We start from the raw sequence: 17,241 nt of genomic DNA on the forward strand, positions 1-17,241 counted from the left end.
TGACAATAGAAAAAGAAAAAGACATTTTTCCACTGGTGTTAAGCATTCATCAATCATAAATAACCACAAAAAGGATCAGAAGTCCTGTGCAAAATTAATTCATCATTGACATACGAATTTATTTCTCTAGAATTACTAATTCTTTTAAATCAATCAGCCAGTGTTTTTGGTTCATGGAAGATAGGCATTATTACATCTGCAATATATGTCCTTCTGAAATTCAAAATATTTTAAAAACTATTATAGAAAAGTTCTTCTCAGCAAATTCTTTTAACATATAGAAACTATTAAACCACTAGAGTTGATCATCTTCAATATATTTTCATTGTAGATATGCCAGTTTATACTGGAGGAGGAGATGGAAACTTTACATAAAACATACAATTTTAAAAATATCTGCTTTAATGTCTGCATAGCCAATTTTTATGGCGACCAGAATTATGAATGGAATAGCTCCTGGCATGAGGTTTTTGGGTGTGTATTTGTTTGGTTTTGGAGAAATAATTTCTGGGTTTCACTGAAAGTATTTTTTGTTCCAGTTGAATTAAAAAGTGTTTTCTTCACATTTTAATGTAGGTGTTGTCCTTAGTCAAGTTTTCCAGAGACAAGAAACACGAATGATCAATCCTCACTAACTTTCAGTGTCTGGTGAAATTCTGACACGACTATTGGCCTCTGAAAATCTCTACTTATTTAGCTGTTGATGAATGAAGAAAATCTACTGAGATTCAAAGGCAAATTTTCACCAAGATCTGCAGAATTTCTCTGAAGTCAAAGGAGTTGCTCTGATTTACTCAAGCTCAGGGATCTGGCTTCTAGCTCCAGTCCTTATAATCCAATTCTGACACAAATACTTTATTAACTTAGAATGCAGTCCTGCAACAACTTTTCCCTTTGAAGTATGCGGTGATTATAGGTGGTTAGCTAGAGGGAGACAAATACAATCATCCAACTGTCAGACTAAATTTTCAAAAAGGGAGCTTTACACTTTGTAATGATAAAACACTGCCAAAGATATTACTGAAAAACAATACAACCTCTGAAGGCTTTAAAACTTAAATTAGAAGAACAAATCAGCTTTTGAACTCTGAAATTAGTGGAAATCTTAAAACAAATCCTAATTACTGAGTCACTAAGAGGATTCTAGCAACATGAATCAGGAGACTGCAGCCAGGAATTTTACTGTTTCAATTAGCTCTTTCAGATGTCTGGATGTGCAGGTGTGCGTGTACATAACCTCTGTGCATACATAGATGTATCTACATACAAACACAGGGATGTATATGCACAGAGTTCATCCTTCAGTTAGCTCTTCCTGATATCTGCATGCATGTTTGTGCCTGAATGCACACATACTTACTACACACTGAGTACAATATGCTGAGTCTGAAGTCCTAAGGGCTGGCCTACGCAAGCTCCCTAAGTCTCTGTGTCTTTCATGCTTTCAAGAGTTTCATGAGAACTTGTGACTGCAAACTACTGCACTGGAGGAAACCAACCCCTTAACAAGATATGACAGCCTTCTGCAGAAGATAAAATCAAAAGACAAACTCACATCGTGCTTACAACTTGATGTTCGAGTACTGATGCCAACAAACCACTTTGAATTCTAAGAGCTGAATATTTAGTCCCAGATCAGCATCAGTGGCCAGGAGTGACGAGGAGTCAGAAGGACATCATGTGAAAGTACAGGGGTGAAGAGAAAGTTTAAAGACAACACTTTCCTGCTGGACAATGGATAGAGCACATCCAGGTGTGGTACACAGCCACTTTCTGTTTCATAATACCTACAGATCGATACCTGCAGAAATTAAGCTTGTCTTATTAAAGGAGTTGATCAGTTTGGATAGAAAAATACATATGCTTATACTTTGAAGAAGTCAAGTGAATTAATTTCAGGATCTGAATCTTCCAAGACAATGAAATTCAAATCCAAGCTTCCTCTCCATCCTGAAGGATGCTCCAAAGACTATCCTCTTTGGAGAATAATCAATACTCTGATCATGCTGGCAAAAATCACGCAAGTTCATTAACTGGGTTCACAGGAACAGGCTAAGAACGAAGAAGTAGACCCTCCCTTGGAATTTTCTTTGAAGTAATGCTTGAACATTATTCCAGTATCCCTGGCCTTTAATTATTTTCCTATTGTGAGCATTCATTGCTATTCTTTTAACTCTAACTCTGTCTAGACCACTTCATCTTCTAAATAAACATGAAGTGATAATATAGGATACCGCAAAGGGGCTGGAAGCACAGCTGTGCTGGAGACCAGGCTACTTCAGCCTTTTCTCACTTTGTATATACATATATATAAATGCATAATTTTATCTTCCTTTGCAGTATACTGTAGCCTACAAAGTTTCTCCAAGTCAAAAAATTAAGTGGTATATCCTTGGGAAACCAGAGCTTGACTTGTGAATGTTTATTATTCCCATGAAACAAATTTTCCTATTGTGTACAGCCTTGTTTCTTTGTGAATTTAGTGTGAAATACTAAGAAATCACATCTCTCCAATCTATTTAGTTCCACAGACTGGCATACTCCAATTCACTGGAGTGAACTCCCCACTGCTAAGTTTTGGCAGAAACTTTTAAAGCACAGTCCCAAATTTAACTGACACAGAAGTTAAAAACCTGTGGAAATAGATACAAAATATACCTACACTTGGACTTCAACTGGCACAATTACAGCTTAAATAGGGCAACCAGTGCTGGGAATTCTGCTCACTTGTGGGTACGCACTGCTTCAGATAACAAGAAAACCTGCTTTTGCAACAAATTATTGGTTGGTGAAAGCCACTCCCTTACTTTGCCACTGTTTGCAATTCATCTTCAACAAGACTTAACATGTTTACTTTGGGGTTTTCTCCTTCCCCAGTGAGAAAACGCTCTATAAATTAAGCAACTTCAAGGGGTTTATCTGCGTCAACTGCCCATCAAAAAGGAATTAAGTCTTGTGTTTTTAGAGATGACAGTGAAAGCGCCAGAAGATTTTTGAGAACCTGAAGTAGCACAAGAAGGAATGATTTTAAAATGGACTGGTGTAGGTAAAGGCTAGCAACTCATAAAGGACATGGTCCAAAGCCAGTTAAAACCAGCAGGAATTTTTCCATTGGCTCTAGTGAGTTCTGCATGAACTCTCCAATGGTCAATCTAACTGTAAGATGTCGAAAGACAATAACACTCTAAACTATGCTGCTGCTGTCATTTCTCCAGAAAAATCTTTTCTTCAGTATACTTTCAAGCTCAGTGAAAATCATGACAATGACAGCCGAGAAAGCATAGCTCTGATTTTTTAAACATAAAATTTGGTTCCAGATATCCATACTTTAATCTCTTCTGTTAAAGAAATGAAGAAAGTAAAGGACCTCCAACAAAACACATGTGAACTGGATCCCAACAAATAGGCAAGGAGATGTTTTAAAAGCACAATCAAAACAGATTAAAACCAAAATCCAAAGAACCCAATGCATGATCAGATACCCTACACTGATATATAGACTAGTTGTGTAACTAATTGGCAAGGGTTCAAAAAACCAAAACACATGATGTTAAACAGCATATGAAGATGTCTACAAAGCTAACAGACCCTACACTACTTTCACCCTTGGAATGATGCTTTCTTTTGATGTAACATGCAGCCACAGGATATTAAAAGTAGAACGATATATTAAGTTCACAATCAAAACCAAAAACATTAAGAAATCCCAAAGAGTTTCCTTTCCATAGATGGAGGATAAATTGTTTTTTTCCCTAACTCAAACAGGTTACATAAAATATATTTTCCCAGCTCCCTTGTTTTCCCCCCTTTTCGGGCAAGGAGGTAAGAAGGTGTCACAACTTGGGATAGGCAAATTGCTTTTAATTAAATACTAGTTAATAATTTTGTCTGACGTGTACAATTGCCAGTATTTTTAGTTGATATTGTCTTTCTGACCTGTAACCCTTAAACTAGAACAAGGACCTTGTTTAACATTTGTTAAATTTAGACAGCACCACTATCCACTATTACCCCCCCTCCCACTGCTGCTGCACTAATCTCCCATGCCAGCTGCTCAAATGTTTACATCTGAAGGGCTTTCTCTGTTTGCGCAGAAACAGTCTCTGCACAGTATCTCTCATCTGTACATTTGCCAGAATCAAGGCAAGAAAAGCCTCCCTGCTGGAATTCTTGATTAATAAATAGTCTTAAATGTTTCTTCTTCCCTTCCCCCATCTGTCAAACCCACTGCCATTAGGTTTTTACAAGGCAAATCTCCACAGTGCACTTTACTGGCCTGACTCTTGTCCTGTGCAAACAACTGTAAATCAGAACAAGCTCCATTTAGAGTCAATGAAATCACACCATCTCTGTGCTGAAACTTCGAGAGACTGCAATCAAGATGCATACCTGAGCATTTGCTGGGATGGAAAGAAGAAAATGTTACAATCAGAGAAGGGGGGTGCGGGGAATCTAGCACTAACAACATAAACCTACTGGTAATCTCTCCATCTCGCTATGTCAGTGCACTTCAGAGACTGCCTACACAGCTCATGACCTACACACCGGTCACGCCTGGCTCACACCAGGTCACCGAGGGACTGAACCAGCAAAACACCTAAACAGGTGCTTGGTATGGCACTGAACAAGTCAGTGAGGCCAATGCCTACAGCTACTCACCTATTTAAGAGTTCTGTATGGCTACGTGCTTGTTATTTGCCTTGATCTGCTTTCTCTTCTGCCCTTTCAGCTGACCACTTACAAAACCAGAAATATTTCCTTAGTTGCCCAAATGTTTTGAGATCTGCTTAAAGATGCAAATGGCACTGAAAAAAACAATTCAAGAAAGTCTAACTGACTGATAGTATTACCACTTCATACCCTTGTAAAAGCCTTTAAAAAGACTGACTACTATTTGCCACACTCTTTCCCGGCTTCAGTTTGCATCTCAAAATGTTTCTTAGAATTCAAATGAAGTATTAAACAGTATTAATTACTTTATACAGAGTAAGAGCAAAAGCAATGGCTGAAATTATTTGTAGTCCTTTCTGCTAAGCTCAGAGGGGAAGATCAGTATTGCAGCTGCACGTAAAAGACTTCTAAAACCCAACTCAACAGTTGTCTGTTAAAAAAAGGAAGAAAGAATATGAAGCATCTACACAGACTACAGGCTTTAGAAGGTCTCTTTTTGTAGTGATGAACAACTGAGAAGTACACACTGAGAAGCACACACTGAGAAGCACACTCTTTGCTTCATACAGACAACTCTTTGAATTAAAGGAAGACCTGCAAGGGCCACTAAGCCTCCTGTAGGTTTGACTTTGCATGAGAAAAATAAGCCATAAAGTTCACTTAGGAAAACTTCCGCATCAAAGTAAAATGCATTGTGTCCTGTCAGCAAGTGTTTTGCAAATCCTCCCTCACCTGCCATAAGATGTTCCTGAGACATATGGTTTCAAACGCTACCAAGCAGCTCAGTTTTGCCAACGAAGAACAATAATGCACAGAACAAATATGTGTGGAAATCATGAGATCATCTAATTAAAAGAAATGTTATTGTATGCCACTACTTTTAATGAAATCGAGTCTTCACTGTCCACAGAAGAGGCTGGAAAGCAACCAAATCCTATTAGCGCTAATGCCTCAGAAATTGTTTGCAAAAGAAAAGAAATTATATGTTAACCGGTGTTGAAGATTTTTGCTGTATCTAAAATCTACATATGCTAATAGGATATTTTAGACTAATATAATGAATCTATGGTTACATGGGATTCAGATTATGCCACTACAAAAACAGGTTTTACTCTCTAAAAAAACTTCCATTGTATATCAGAAATATGGAATCGATGACATACTATTAGCCATTTCTGATTTCATCTAGTAAAGGGCCCTGGCATAAATACACACTAATCCTTTCACTACAGTAGTTACCACAGGAAAGCTTGACAAGAAATATTTTGGATACCTATCATGAAATCAAAAAGAAATGTACTTTTCAGTGGAGTAAATAGTTCCCCGACTAATTCCCACACCATCCCAAACTTAAACAAAAAAGTATTTTATCTACACAGAAATATGTGAGAGACTTTTTTAAGGAACTGCATCTCTGCTTATCCAATTGTGAAAAGCCTGATCCTGGTATAAACTTTTGTTTAAAGGTGGTATTTTCCACACCACTGCATGTTTGACATAAGAACAACATGCTGAATGTGTTATGACCAAATGTGAATTACAAGGCTATTATAGACTATTAAGGGGTTCTGGTAATATTAATTACCAAGAAAGAAAAGCCTGAGTGGTTGACATGTCACTAGAAAAATCTCAAATGGAATTTGAGTTTGTCTTTGGGTATTTTTTAATGTACTTTTATTAATGCAAATTAAAAGCCATTGGTCTTATTAGCTGCTGCTTTATTCTATTTTTTTTTTTCAGTGAGTTAACTTCAGAACTTTTCAGTGAAATCAGTTACAAAAGATGAATCAGACATAAAAGGATTTGGGTGGTTAAGGGTGTGTCACCAGGCCTTAATTAAACATCCGAGGGAGATATCTGAGCCAATTTACACCAGACTGACTGGGTACATCACCATGTAGAGAATGATGCCATACAGACCAGGTCTGCAATTGCCACACGCAAGCCTAACTTAGCGTGCTCCTGTCAGGTTATGCCTCCCTAAATCCCTAAAAGTTTGTGCTTTCCCATCAATAATCCCAACACATATCCCTCTGATGTGCTTACTTCCATTTTGGTGCCTGAATTCTGCTTCTGGGCATGCTGAGCACAAAAACTGCGGAGAAACTATGCTTCTAACCTCCTGCCTAAATTCCAACAGGATCCATAAAATGTGCAAATCTCCTTCTTTGTCAGCCAAGGGGCCTGATCCAATAGGTGTGTTTAAAGCACAACCAAGCAACTGGGCTTCACAAAAATGCAACTGCCTGAAAAGGCAGCTATGGCATTTACCTCTTGTCCTGTCCAAACCCCTACCCCAAATTTGGGGATTCAGTAAAAGCATGGTAAAACCAGGTCCAAAACTGTTGTGTAGTTGAGAAGAAACAAACTTTCCCCTCTTGTGAGGAGGGCAAGACTATTCTCTGTTCAAGGACATGAACATGAGTTTAGCTAAAAAGAGACAGAGATTAGGGCATTCATCTGGGCAGGAAGCCATTTGGCTCCATCAGTTCTAGCTTTAGTGACTACTTACTTGCTGGATGTAACATCTGCTTAGCATAAAACACAGAAAAACATCTCTGCCGCTGGCACTGGAACCCAGAGCTGCCACCACACTTAAGTTATTTCATTACTGGTCTGAATAGTTAAGCTTGCTCTTGCTCTCTGAGTCACTGAATATTTGGGTATTTTTACAAAAGGGTGCTTCCCACATCAAGAATACCTCACAGCTTTGTTCCAGGCAGTCTCCAGCCCAGTAAGTATTTTGGGTTTTTTTTGAAAGGGAGGAAATAATTCTCTGATGCTGATATCTCTAAAAGCAAAAAAGAGAACTTAGTTCACTTACATTTTGGATAACAGTGGTAGGTGGTAATATTCTAGAGTAAAAGCTTCAAATACCTGAATCTAACAGCTGATTCAAGGTTTGAATCTTGAGCAGAGACAGGTAACAGACAGAGATGGGCAGAGTTTAACAAACAACTCTGCTGTGAAGATTTCAGTGGATTCAAAACTTGGGAAATCTGACTCTCGGCTGCTTAGATGCAGAGTCCAGACGCCCACACTGTCAGGTATTTAAAACAGGCACTGCCAGGCATATTTGTACCCAGTTCCTTTTGTAGATATGACCCTACTCAAGCCCTTTTGATTTGACTTAATTCATTTCTCTGTGTTCATCTCAGAAAGTTTCTTGACAGTATTTCCTTCAAAATGTCCTGTTAAAACCACTGCAGGAGCTGAAGATTATGAGTTATCTTTTTAAAAGCAACAACTTGAATACCATGAGTTGTAATGATTTAACTCTGAACCACGCAAATCTAAATAAAGATGCAGGTTCTGGTAACCACTTACTACCTGATAATATTTTTTTTTTAAACAAAACCTTTATTTATGGTCACAAAACAGAAGCTTAAATGTGACTTCTACAAACCTAACACTCAGAAGTCAAATGGAGGGAAGTCCCCCCTAATGACTTCTTTTCAAATCTCATGATCTTAAGCCACTTTTGTGTGGTGAGGGCAAGAGCTGACAAGTGATTTTTGAATGCATGAAGTTGGCAAGTACAAGCTAAGCAGCACAGACAGAACAGGGGTCAGCCGACATGTCTCTTCACCAGATACTGTTTTTAATAGCTTGTAACTTCACCGTGCTTTAACCATGGATGCTGAGACTTTCCATTCCAGGTGTCTGCCTCAGGCTATTTTTTTTTTTTTTTTTTGAGCCAGAGTAGTTCAGCTGGTTCTAAGACGATTTTTTTTGCACTAACTCCAAGGACCTTTTCTTTGAAGAGGTCTAGTAACACCATATTTTGGAGCAAAAACTTGAAGTCTGATGGTGGAAGGCAGCCACTGTTTCAAGCACTTGCCGTCTGCTATCACATACTGTAAGAAAAATCTAAAGACACTATAATATGCAAAACCATCTATGATTCACATGAGTGAAGACAGTTAATATCCTGTAAGTGCACACCACAAAAGGAGGTAGGTACAGCTGCACCTCTCCAGCAGCCATAGTCTGGCTGAAAGGCACCTCCATGGTCTGCTTAATCTATAACTCTGCTCTGAGACAGAATAAAGTACGTGTAGCTCATCCTCTAGACATTTCTGGAGGTTTTACAGATTAGGTAATGATAAGGATTTCACAGTCATTTTAATAGCATGCTCCCCTGTGAAATTTCCATGCAAATTTTCTCCTTCTCGTATCCAAGTTAAATTTCTATTGCTATATGTAAGGCACATTGCTTCCTGTCCTGCCCTCAGTAGACAAGGACAAATAAAGTTGATCATTGGCATCATTACTACCTACTGAAATTCTCTCAATGCCAGCTCAAGCCTTGGGCAAACCTTTCATCTTACCAAGGCAAGTTAACAGTAATGATTTTTTTTTCCATGGCGTATCACAGGCTATCAAAATAAAACTAACTTTACTGTGATGGTGAGCCTTATGCTGAGATATATGATATTTATTAGATCTCTTTTTCTTCTGATCATGTGAACAGATGCACAAATGAAAACGTTTATATCTTCCCTAGTGTCATCCTCTGACATCTAACTACTGGCTTACAAACACCCTTTAATGAAAGACTGGGGGGAACAGATCTGTCCACTGCAAGATATTGACAACTTTCCATACTCAGTTTGTTGAGTTTAGTATTTTGCAAACAAAATCACACTAAGCAGAATTGTTTCAAGGCCAGATCACAATCTACATGTTGGACAGTGCATATAGCTCTAACTCTACAAAATGCCAGGATTTGTCCCTGCTAATAACAAATAAACACATCCTGAGCATTGTCAGGAGACCAAGAATGGAGAACGTGAGACCAGGAATTGAAAGCAAATGTGGTTGTCAAACACAAGGAAATATTAAAAATGGATGACTGTTAGCTTCCATTTAGATGACATGGGCAGTATTCTCATTCCTATTACCCTAAACAGCACCTGCCTATGTGACATGAAATCCTTGACAGGAAAGGATATTGCCTGATCACCTGGAACCTGACATGGTTGAAGAGAAACAACATTCATCTAACTGCACCTGATCCTTCTTTCCAATCATTCTGAACCGAGAAAGTGCATCATGAATGGCGTAACTCCTGCCTTCAACAAAGGCATACAAGTTACAGTTAGAGTACAAGGCACTGAAAAGGTAAATCATACATGTTTTAAAAGCCTTTATATGGAGAAAAAAGTTGTTGCCATCACTTAAGAAGCGATTGCCAAGATTACTAATGCACCTAAATTCTTGATGACTTTTATCAAATATTAGCACGGTACTTTTCTTCTGGAGCACAATCTTGCAATTACACAGGTACTACAAAATAAAAATAAAAACAAAATCCCCCCCTCCCCACATCCTAAACATATCTGATAACTGTTTAGTATTTTAAATGACATGTTTCTTTTCCTCTTGTAGTTTTGCATATGAACATATATAATCATAGCAGGACAGACTCATCAAGCAGAGAACTGCGGGACTATGTGCTTCATTTAATGAGTTGATTCTGGGCAAAACCTACATTCTGACATACACTGAAGACTCAGTATTTTAAAAATGGTGCTGATGAAGTGCTGATGAAAATCCTCCAACATCACACTGCTGAAGTTCTGTTTGAACTAGAGAAACCTTGTGTGATAAGACTTTGTGCTGAAGTTTCAAAACCTCTGATAAGCACTCCTGGCTGTACTTCTAAATATTTTTTCCCAAGCTGATATATTACATAAACAAAGTCCACATCAGAGCTACACATCGTTCAGCACTTGGGATGTGCTTTTTTGCTCTTGATTTATGAAAACACAAATGTCCCAAAAATAAAACCAGCTAATTTTAGTACTGTGTTCCAAATACTGTGTTTTAGCTTGATCAACTTATATGAGGACAGTGACACCAAGCGGCAGAGAGGACTCAAGTTCCCTTTTTTTTCCAGCTGTTCTAAACTCCACCTCTGACAGTCTGCCTTCGGCACAGAAAAAGCTGAATACAGATAACAGCACTGTAACTTCCAACTGCTTTATCTGTATGTTGTGTATTTCAATAGCATTTGATTTGTGAAAACTTAACCTGGATATAAAACTCATCTTCTTAGCACAAAACTGATTTTTTTCTCTTCCCAGATTAAGGGAAAGGTATTTCTGCATCATTTACAATACACGGTTGGATTTCGTGTCCTTTACTGGTGTGTGGTGTAATGAACTGGGCACTTCGAGGATTTTCACAGAGAAGTCTTTTCTTGCATTTCTACACCTTCTCTCTAAGCTGTTAACAAATTCTTTTCACCTTTATTTTTGCTGATACTGTGAAAAAATGTCCTTTCACCTCAAGCATAAGTGTTGACTTTGCCATCTTGACTTTGAAAATCTGCTTCTTCATCAATAACTCAAAGTATTTTTAGAGGCATTAATAATTCCAATAATAATTAGATAAATATGGCACGGATAATGTTTTGGTGGTTAAAAAGTGAATATAACTTGTGCTTGAATAAACACTTAAGGGTCTCTTATTTCTTACACTTTTATTCCATTACCTCATATTGCTCAGTTTAAACAAAGAAACAAACCAACTCCAAATCAATACTCAGAATAGAGTCTTTACTTTTTTTCCCCTACAATTCAGTGCACATCACCACCATGTAATAGTGAGAAAAGGACTTAAACTAAACATGTGAAAGTTCATGCCTTTACCTTGGTGATGCCTTAGAATTTAGCTTTTATATTTTTCAGATCCTGTACTGCTTTAGTCCGTAACTCTAAAACTCCATAGCCTGTTAGCTACTGTTCTCCCATTCTGGTTAGACATAACAAACCCTCTCTGGGCCTGAACTCAAAGACACCTTGCTGTCCCAGGCCCTGAAATATGTAAACTAAGCCTCTGGACAGGGGGAGAAAACTTGGGGTAATGACATCTTTACTTGAAATTATAATTGGAGAATTAACCCTGATACGCGAGTGAACCAAACTTATGGAAGTGTGAAAAACCCGTGACCCAGGGTCCATCTTGGGTGGAGCCCTCGGGCTCTGTACTTGTAGTGTACATTTATTGAAGGCCCCTCAATAAATACCTGCTTTTATTCTCCTAATCTTGTCTAGCCTCAGTTTTCAGGTAGCCACTCCAAGGCATCATTGGTAGTACTTCAAAAGTTAACTGTTACTTTATGGGCAAAAAAAATTTTCTTGATCCAGTCAGTGTAACTCCTGGTACCGTACCAAAAGCAATGTCAAGATATTTTTCTTTCAGAAATAAAACTGAAACTGCCTTTGGTTCCCATACAGCAAAAGCAAAATACTTTCAAATCACCCAAAACAGTACTAGAAAGCAGACCTGAGGTAAATGCAAAAGAGGAAGCCTCTACGGGATGACATTTTGCCAACAATCCTATCTCAGCAATAAAACTTCTATATAATAATCTCTAAATACATATTTCCCATATTTGGTCATGTAAGATACCACCTAGTTGGAGTAAGGATACTTATGAAGTAAATGAGATCTCTTTTGAACAAGCAGAATAACAAATTACTCAGAATTTGAGGGTCTCAAATCTAGTCCATAAGGAACTGCTAAGCTGAACTTTTAAAATTATGATGTGCTTTTTGCTGGTGTTTCCATTTGAATTTTATCTTAATACAAGTTATCTATGCCAACTATCTATAGCAAGTTTGCAACATTTTAGAATTTTTCACCTAAGGCATCACAATTGTTGAACTTTTTCTTGAATCCCATCTAGCATCTTGAAAGGAGGAACCTTCTGTGTTGCTGAGTGAATCTGTTAGACTTATTTAATACACCTTCTACAAGCTTGAACAGAATAGTACCAAATTCAATGCAACAAAGTTAACACATTCATTTAACTATGTGCTCATGCCTTAGCAGGATTGGTGCTCATACAAATACAGGTGTCAAACCAGAAGTGAAAGACATAAACACTGAACAAGGGCTACATTGTTCTTCAAGATTAATCCCTCTTAAGAAGAAAATGGGTAAAAGCTAAATCCATGACATGGTCATTTAACTGAATAAAAAGAAAACATTTCTACCTCTTCAAGAGTCTTTTCCTCCCTATAACCTGCACCTTTAGAAGAGAGTTACATGTTCAAAACAGTTTCGAAAACTTTTTTCATCAATGTCAGAGGAAAAAAAATAGTAATTTACAGTTTGCCCTATAATATTCCCTAGAAAAATAAGGTGATGTCTGTCTTCTGGGGAAAGCACCACACACCTTTATCATCATAATGTTGCTTGTAATTCCTACCCTTCCTTCTTTTCTAGTACTTGGGTATCAAGATATTGAGATTAATTTATAATGGCAGTGAATACAAACCACAAAATTATTTTATTTTGGCAGAGCTTGTGATGCTTTTTCTATACTTTTACTTAGTCTATTTCAATTACACAGTCACCCTCTTCTAGGACTTTCTTTTAGTAAGAGAGATCTATTAACCTTTATAGCGTTGCCCAAATTTTTAGTATCATAAGCAGCTTTCCCATTTCAGTAATCTTTCATTATGAAATCTTCAGAGATTTGCAGAGTATGGTGTTTTTACACTTCACAGCCAATCAATTTTCTATCTATTTCTCCTTTTGGACTCCTTTTATATAACTCTTTTCATCTGGGATTTTTTCTCTTACTCTTCCATTTTTTCCATAATTTCCTGTCACCCTTCTCTGTGGCTACTGGGTTCTATATTTTGCATATCTGCACTCCTTTTCCAAAGATCTGTTTATGAAAGGGGGATTCAGAGCTGAACCTGACATTTCAGACTTCTATCACACAATCAGAGTCTTCTCCAGGTTTTGAAAATATGACAACAAAAAGCCAAGTAATTTTAAAAAGTAATAAAAAGATGTGCCATTTATTATGATTACTATACCACCAGAACCACCTTATATTTAGGATTCCCACTTCCTAATTTGATACCTTCCTATTTAGACCCTCATAAATTGGTAGGCTGTCAGTCACTTAAAAATGTTTCTAAATGTGATTCACAGGATTTTAGTACCCCAAATGCTACTGAGGTACTTCACAAAAATCCTGTTTTTTCCAGTGTTTACTCTTCACCCCCAAGCTCCTTATGAAACAAATAGAATGCTGCCATGCTGCAGAAGTCAGATAAAGGGATGAAAAGGAAAGGTGTGGTTTTATAAGAAAAGCTCCCTTTAAATATTGTTGGTAAGGCAAACATTCTCTTGCATCATGCAGTACTGTCACTGCATGTCACAACACCTATGTTCCTCTTTCTCACAACTGCTTAGACTCTAACATTGAAAGAAACTTTATTTATAGTGAAGCTAGCAAGTTTTATTTGAAGACAAGGCATTACATTTTAACTTCATGAAGATATGCGAACTGTGCACTCACATAATGAAGCCTGCTAAAGCACAAGCTATTTCTACTTCTACTTGGCTAAGCATTAGGAAAAGCAGTGGTTTCTGGTTAATTCAAACTGCAGGATCTAATAAGAATGCAATAGCATCGACAAGCTGTGTTAGTACTTACATCCAAGCTGCCTTCACTTGTAGATGCAGAACTAAAAACATCCTCCTCACCACAATCTCTGTTCATCCTCAAGTATTCTTCTGTCTGCAACACAAACAAGTGTCCTACACAGCAGCAGCAAAGGAAACAAAACTGCAAAAACATGCCAGAACAAAATACCAAACCCCATCACAGAACTGTCTCAGTAGTGCTGGATTTGACTGCTGAGAAACTCTGAAGTAGTCTGCAAAATACTCTGATTCAGGCAAGTAGCTAAGAAAGCCATCAGCAAAGATGTAAGAACAAGAATACAAAGAAAAAATTCTTGGGCCAGGATAAAAATAGGGAGTAACTAATTCCTGTAATATCAGGGACCAGACTGCTAGTCTCTGCTGTACCCACAGACACAAGGAAACAAGCAGGGAGCTCCTTCCTTGCCACTTCTCCATGAAGGAACTGTTTCTGTGCACTAGCACATACCTTACTTAAGCCTAGATCCCATGACTGTCTGCACAGCACCTCTGCTCCACTGGATTGCTTAGCAGTGCCAATTTGATCTGGATTTAGCCTCGGGCAAACGACTACACTTAACATCAAAAAGAAATGGAGTTCATGCCACCTTTATGGTTTTTATGCCAGCTGCAGGAGAACAGAGGGTAACTGATCCAGCATAAAATTAGAATGGAGAGAACAAGATGATACCTGATCTGGAATTAAGCCTGCCAGTACAAAGTTAACCAAAGAAATACTTTTAACAAATTTGTACCAGCCACGAGAATAGGACTTTGCTTTCATTCTGTGTCACAGTGTTTTCAATATAACGGAAAGTTTTTTTTAGAAAAGTTAGATCTGGTGTATTGTCATACCACAATTACTGCTCTCAGTGAGCCAGCTAAGAAAAAAGGCATGTGCGTGGGCATGGAAATCTGAGCGTAGGCCTGTAGTGTGCACTGACACCTGATACAGAACAGTTTGCAACCCAGGCTAACACTCTTCTTCCTTCCCTTGCAAAAGAAATTGCCTTCCCCTTGCAAATGCCTGCAAGTCTGCAGTCCTACTACTGTGCAGGACGTTGAACAATTATTCCTATCAAATAGTTCTAAAATAGAGACTATGTATGACCACATACACTCTCCTCACCGCTGCAAATTATAATGCAAACAAACAAACAAAAATGAATAAATACGCAGAACCATGGGGTATTTGTGGTTATTTACTCCCCCATAAGCCTTGTGGGGGAGTAAAAATATAAAAATAGCCGTAAAGAGAAGAGTTTAGGCACCCTGGGGTTTTGATTCCAGTTCCCTGAAATCATAAGGCATCCTATCATCTAATCCCTTCATAAACCTACCACATCCTTTATTAAAAGACCTTTATTAATGTGCCCTCATCCTGCTAAGTCTGTTCAGCAGTTTCACTGCTGTTTTGGTTAGAAATCTTTCGCAATAGCAAGTCAGATATATTACGCTTTGTTAACACCTGCTTGCTCCTGTGTGCTGTTCTGTTCTTCAGTTTTCAGTAATTCTTCTACCTATTGTGCTTCAAATTCCCACAGGTTTGTATTAAAAAGGCAACAGTGACTTCCTTGCTCGACTAAACAAAGTGACTGATTTGTTTCATTCCCTACAGAGTAACTGCCATTTGAAAGTAAGTGTCCAATAAAAAAATGACCAAGAAAAATCAATTAACTTGTCAGAACTAGAGGCAAGAAAGACATAGACCTTTTCCTCAGATTTAGAAGCTGTTTTTCATACTTGTTTGTACAGTTCCTACTTTTTCCCGGGTCAAATACTATTTTGAATTTAATTAATCCTCAATATCCTTAGCATCCATTAAAATTAGTGTTTTAAAAACCTCAGAGTATCACCTCCTTTGATTAACAACCAAGAGAAAGAGAACAAAAAAAAAATAGAGGAGCTTACAATCTTTGAACACATTTTCAACTCTGCTGTGAGAAACTCACTGCAGTAACCCCTGAATTAGGATGCTTCACAGCAACTTTTTCTAAGGTTGTAAGCATTAATACTTTAAAAGTTAAAACTGATCTGCTTCAGGAGTTAGAACTGCAAGAACACAGACTTCACACCCAAGTTCAGTAAAATGGAATGAGAGGACAAAGTATGATGCATAAACTGCATGCTGTAATGTGTTTGGTTCTTCCAGAGGAATTACAGCTCTAGAGGCTCAGGCTGAGCTCCCTTGTTTACTTGATTCTTCTGAGCAGATACAGCATTATCGCTCCAGTTACACTTTTGTTCCCTTCTAAATAGGAAGTATTTTCTTGCAGTGCAAAACCACTCTGAAAGTGTGTTTAGGGTTCTTATCTCATAAAATACAGCTTCCGTGTGTCCCTTGTAAGATATTAAGAATAGTTCAGCATCTATGACAAACAAGTGTCCAAGTGTCCTATGACAAAAATAGGTTTTCCAACACAGTAATTCACAATGTCCGTAAAGGAATCTATTCCCTGGCAAAAGCACTACAAATTTGATCATGAACAAAAAGGCAGAGAACTATGAGAGATTTATGAAGCTTTCATAGTTTTGAGAATGTGACTGAGAAGACTAGGTAAGTAAAACACCTGTCCATTTACAAGCAAATGTTTCTTACTGCCAGTTAATCAGATACACATTTTATAAGTCCACTCCAAAAGCCTTGGAGGGTTCTTTAAACTAGATAAAAGAAAATTCTGTTTTTCCTCTGACATGCCAGAGTATTAAATACTTTACAACCAAAATCAGTTAACACTAATATTTTTAACAAAGGATGCAAAAAGTATGAAGTTAAAAGCCCACTATTTTCCCTATGTTCCTGATTCAGAAAGTTCTTCTGTATTTTATTCCTGAGATAAATGAAAACATTCCTCATAAATGCATGTCAACAGAATTATTTTATACAGTATTTCTTCCCTAAATTTTCCAGTTCAAGAATACAAAGTTAAAAATGGCTAACATGTCCCCCAGCAGACACTGATCCTTCAGTTCAGTATTGCAAGTTATTTCTTCTACACCTGATTTATCGGCTTTACAGACTTGGAGATGGCAATAGTGTGACTGCACAGAGCTTCCAAGAGGTATAAATGCTTTAAAAGAGATTATCACCCACGCACAGAAGAGGTCATAAGA

At 37.7% G+C, this 17,241-nt stretch overlaps 1 protein-coding gene across 1 annotated transcript in view; it reads right to left on the reverse strand.

Annotated features, from left to right (window-relative positions):
* Window positions 1-17,241, reverse strand: part of LOC104685860 (protein cordon-bleu) — a 122,086-nt gene that overhangs the window by 44,287 nt on the left and 60,558 nt on the right. The window contains exon 9 of the mRNA XM_039548899.1: window positions 14,138-14,221. Within this exon, the coding sequence (XP_039404833.1) occupies window positions 14,138-14,221 (84 nt within the window). The remainder of the gene's footprint in view (window positions 1-14,137; window positions 14,222-17,241) is intronic.

This window comes from Corvus cornix, chromosome 2, assembly GCF_000738735.6.
Source record: "Corvus cornix cornix isolate S_Up_H32 chromosome 2, ASM73873v5, whole genome shotgun sequence".
NCBI lineage: Eukaryota > Metazoa > Chordata > Aves > Passeriformes > Corvidae > Corvus > Corvus cornix.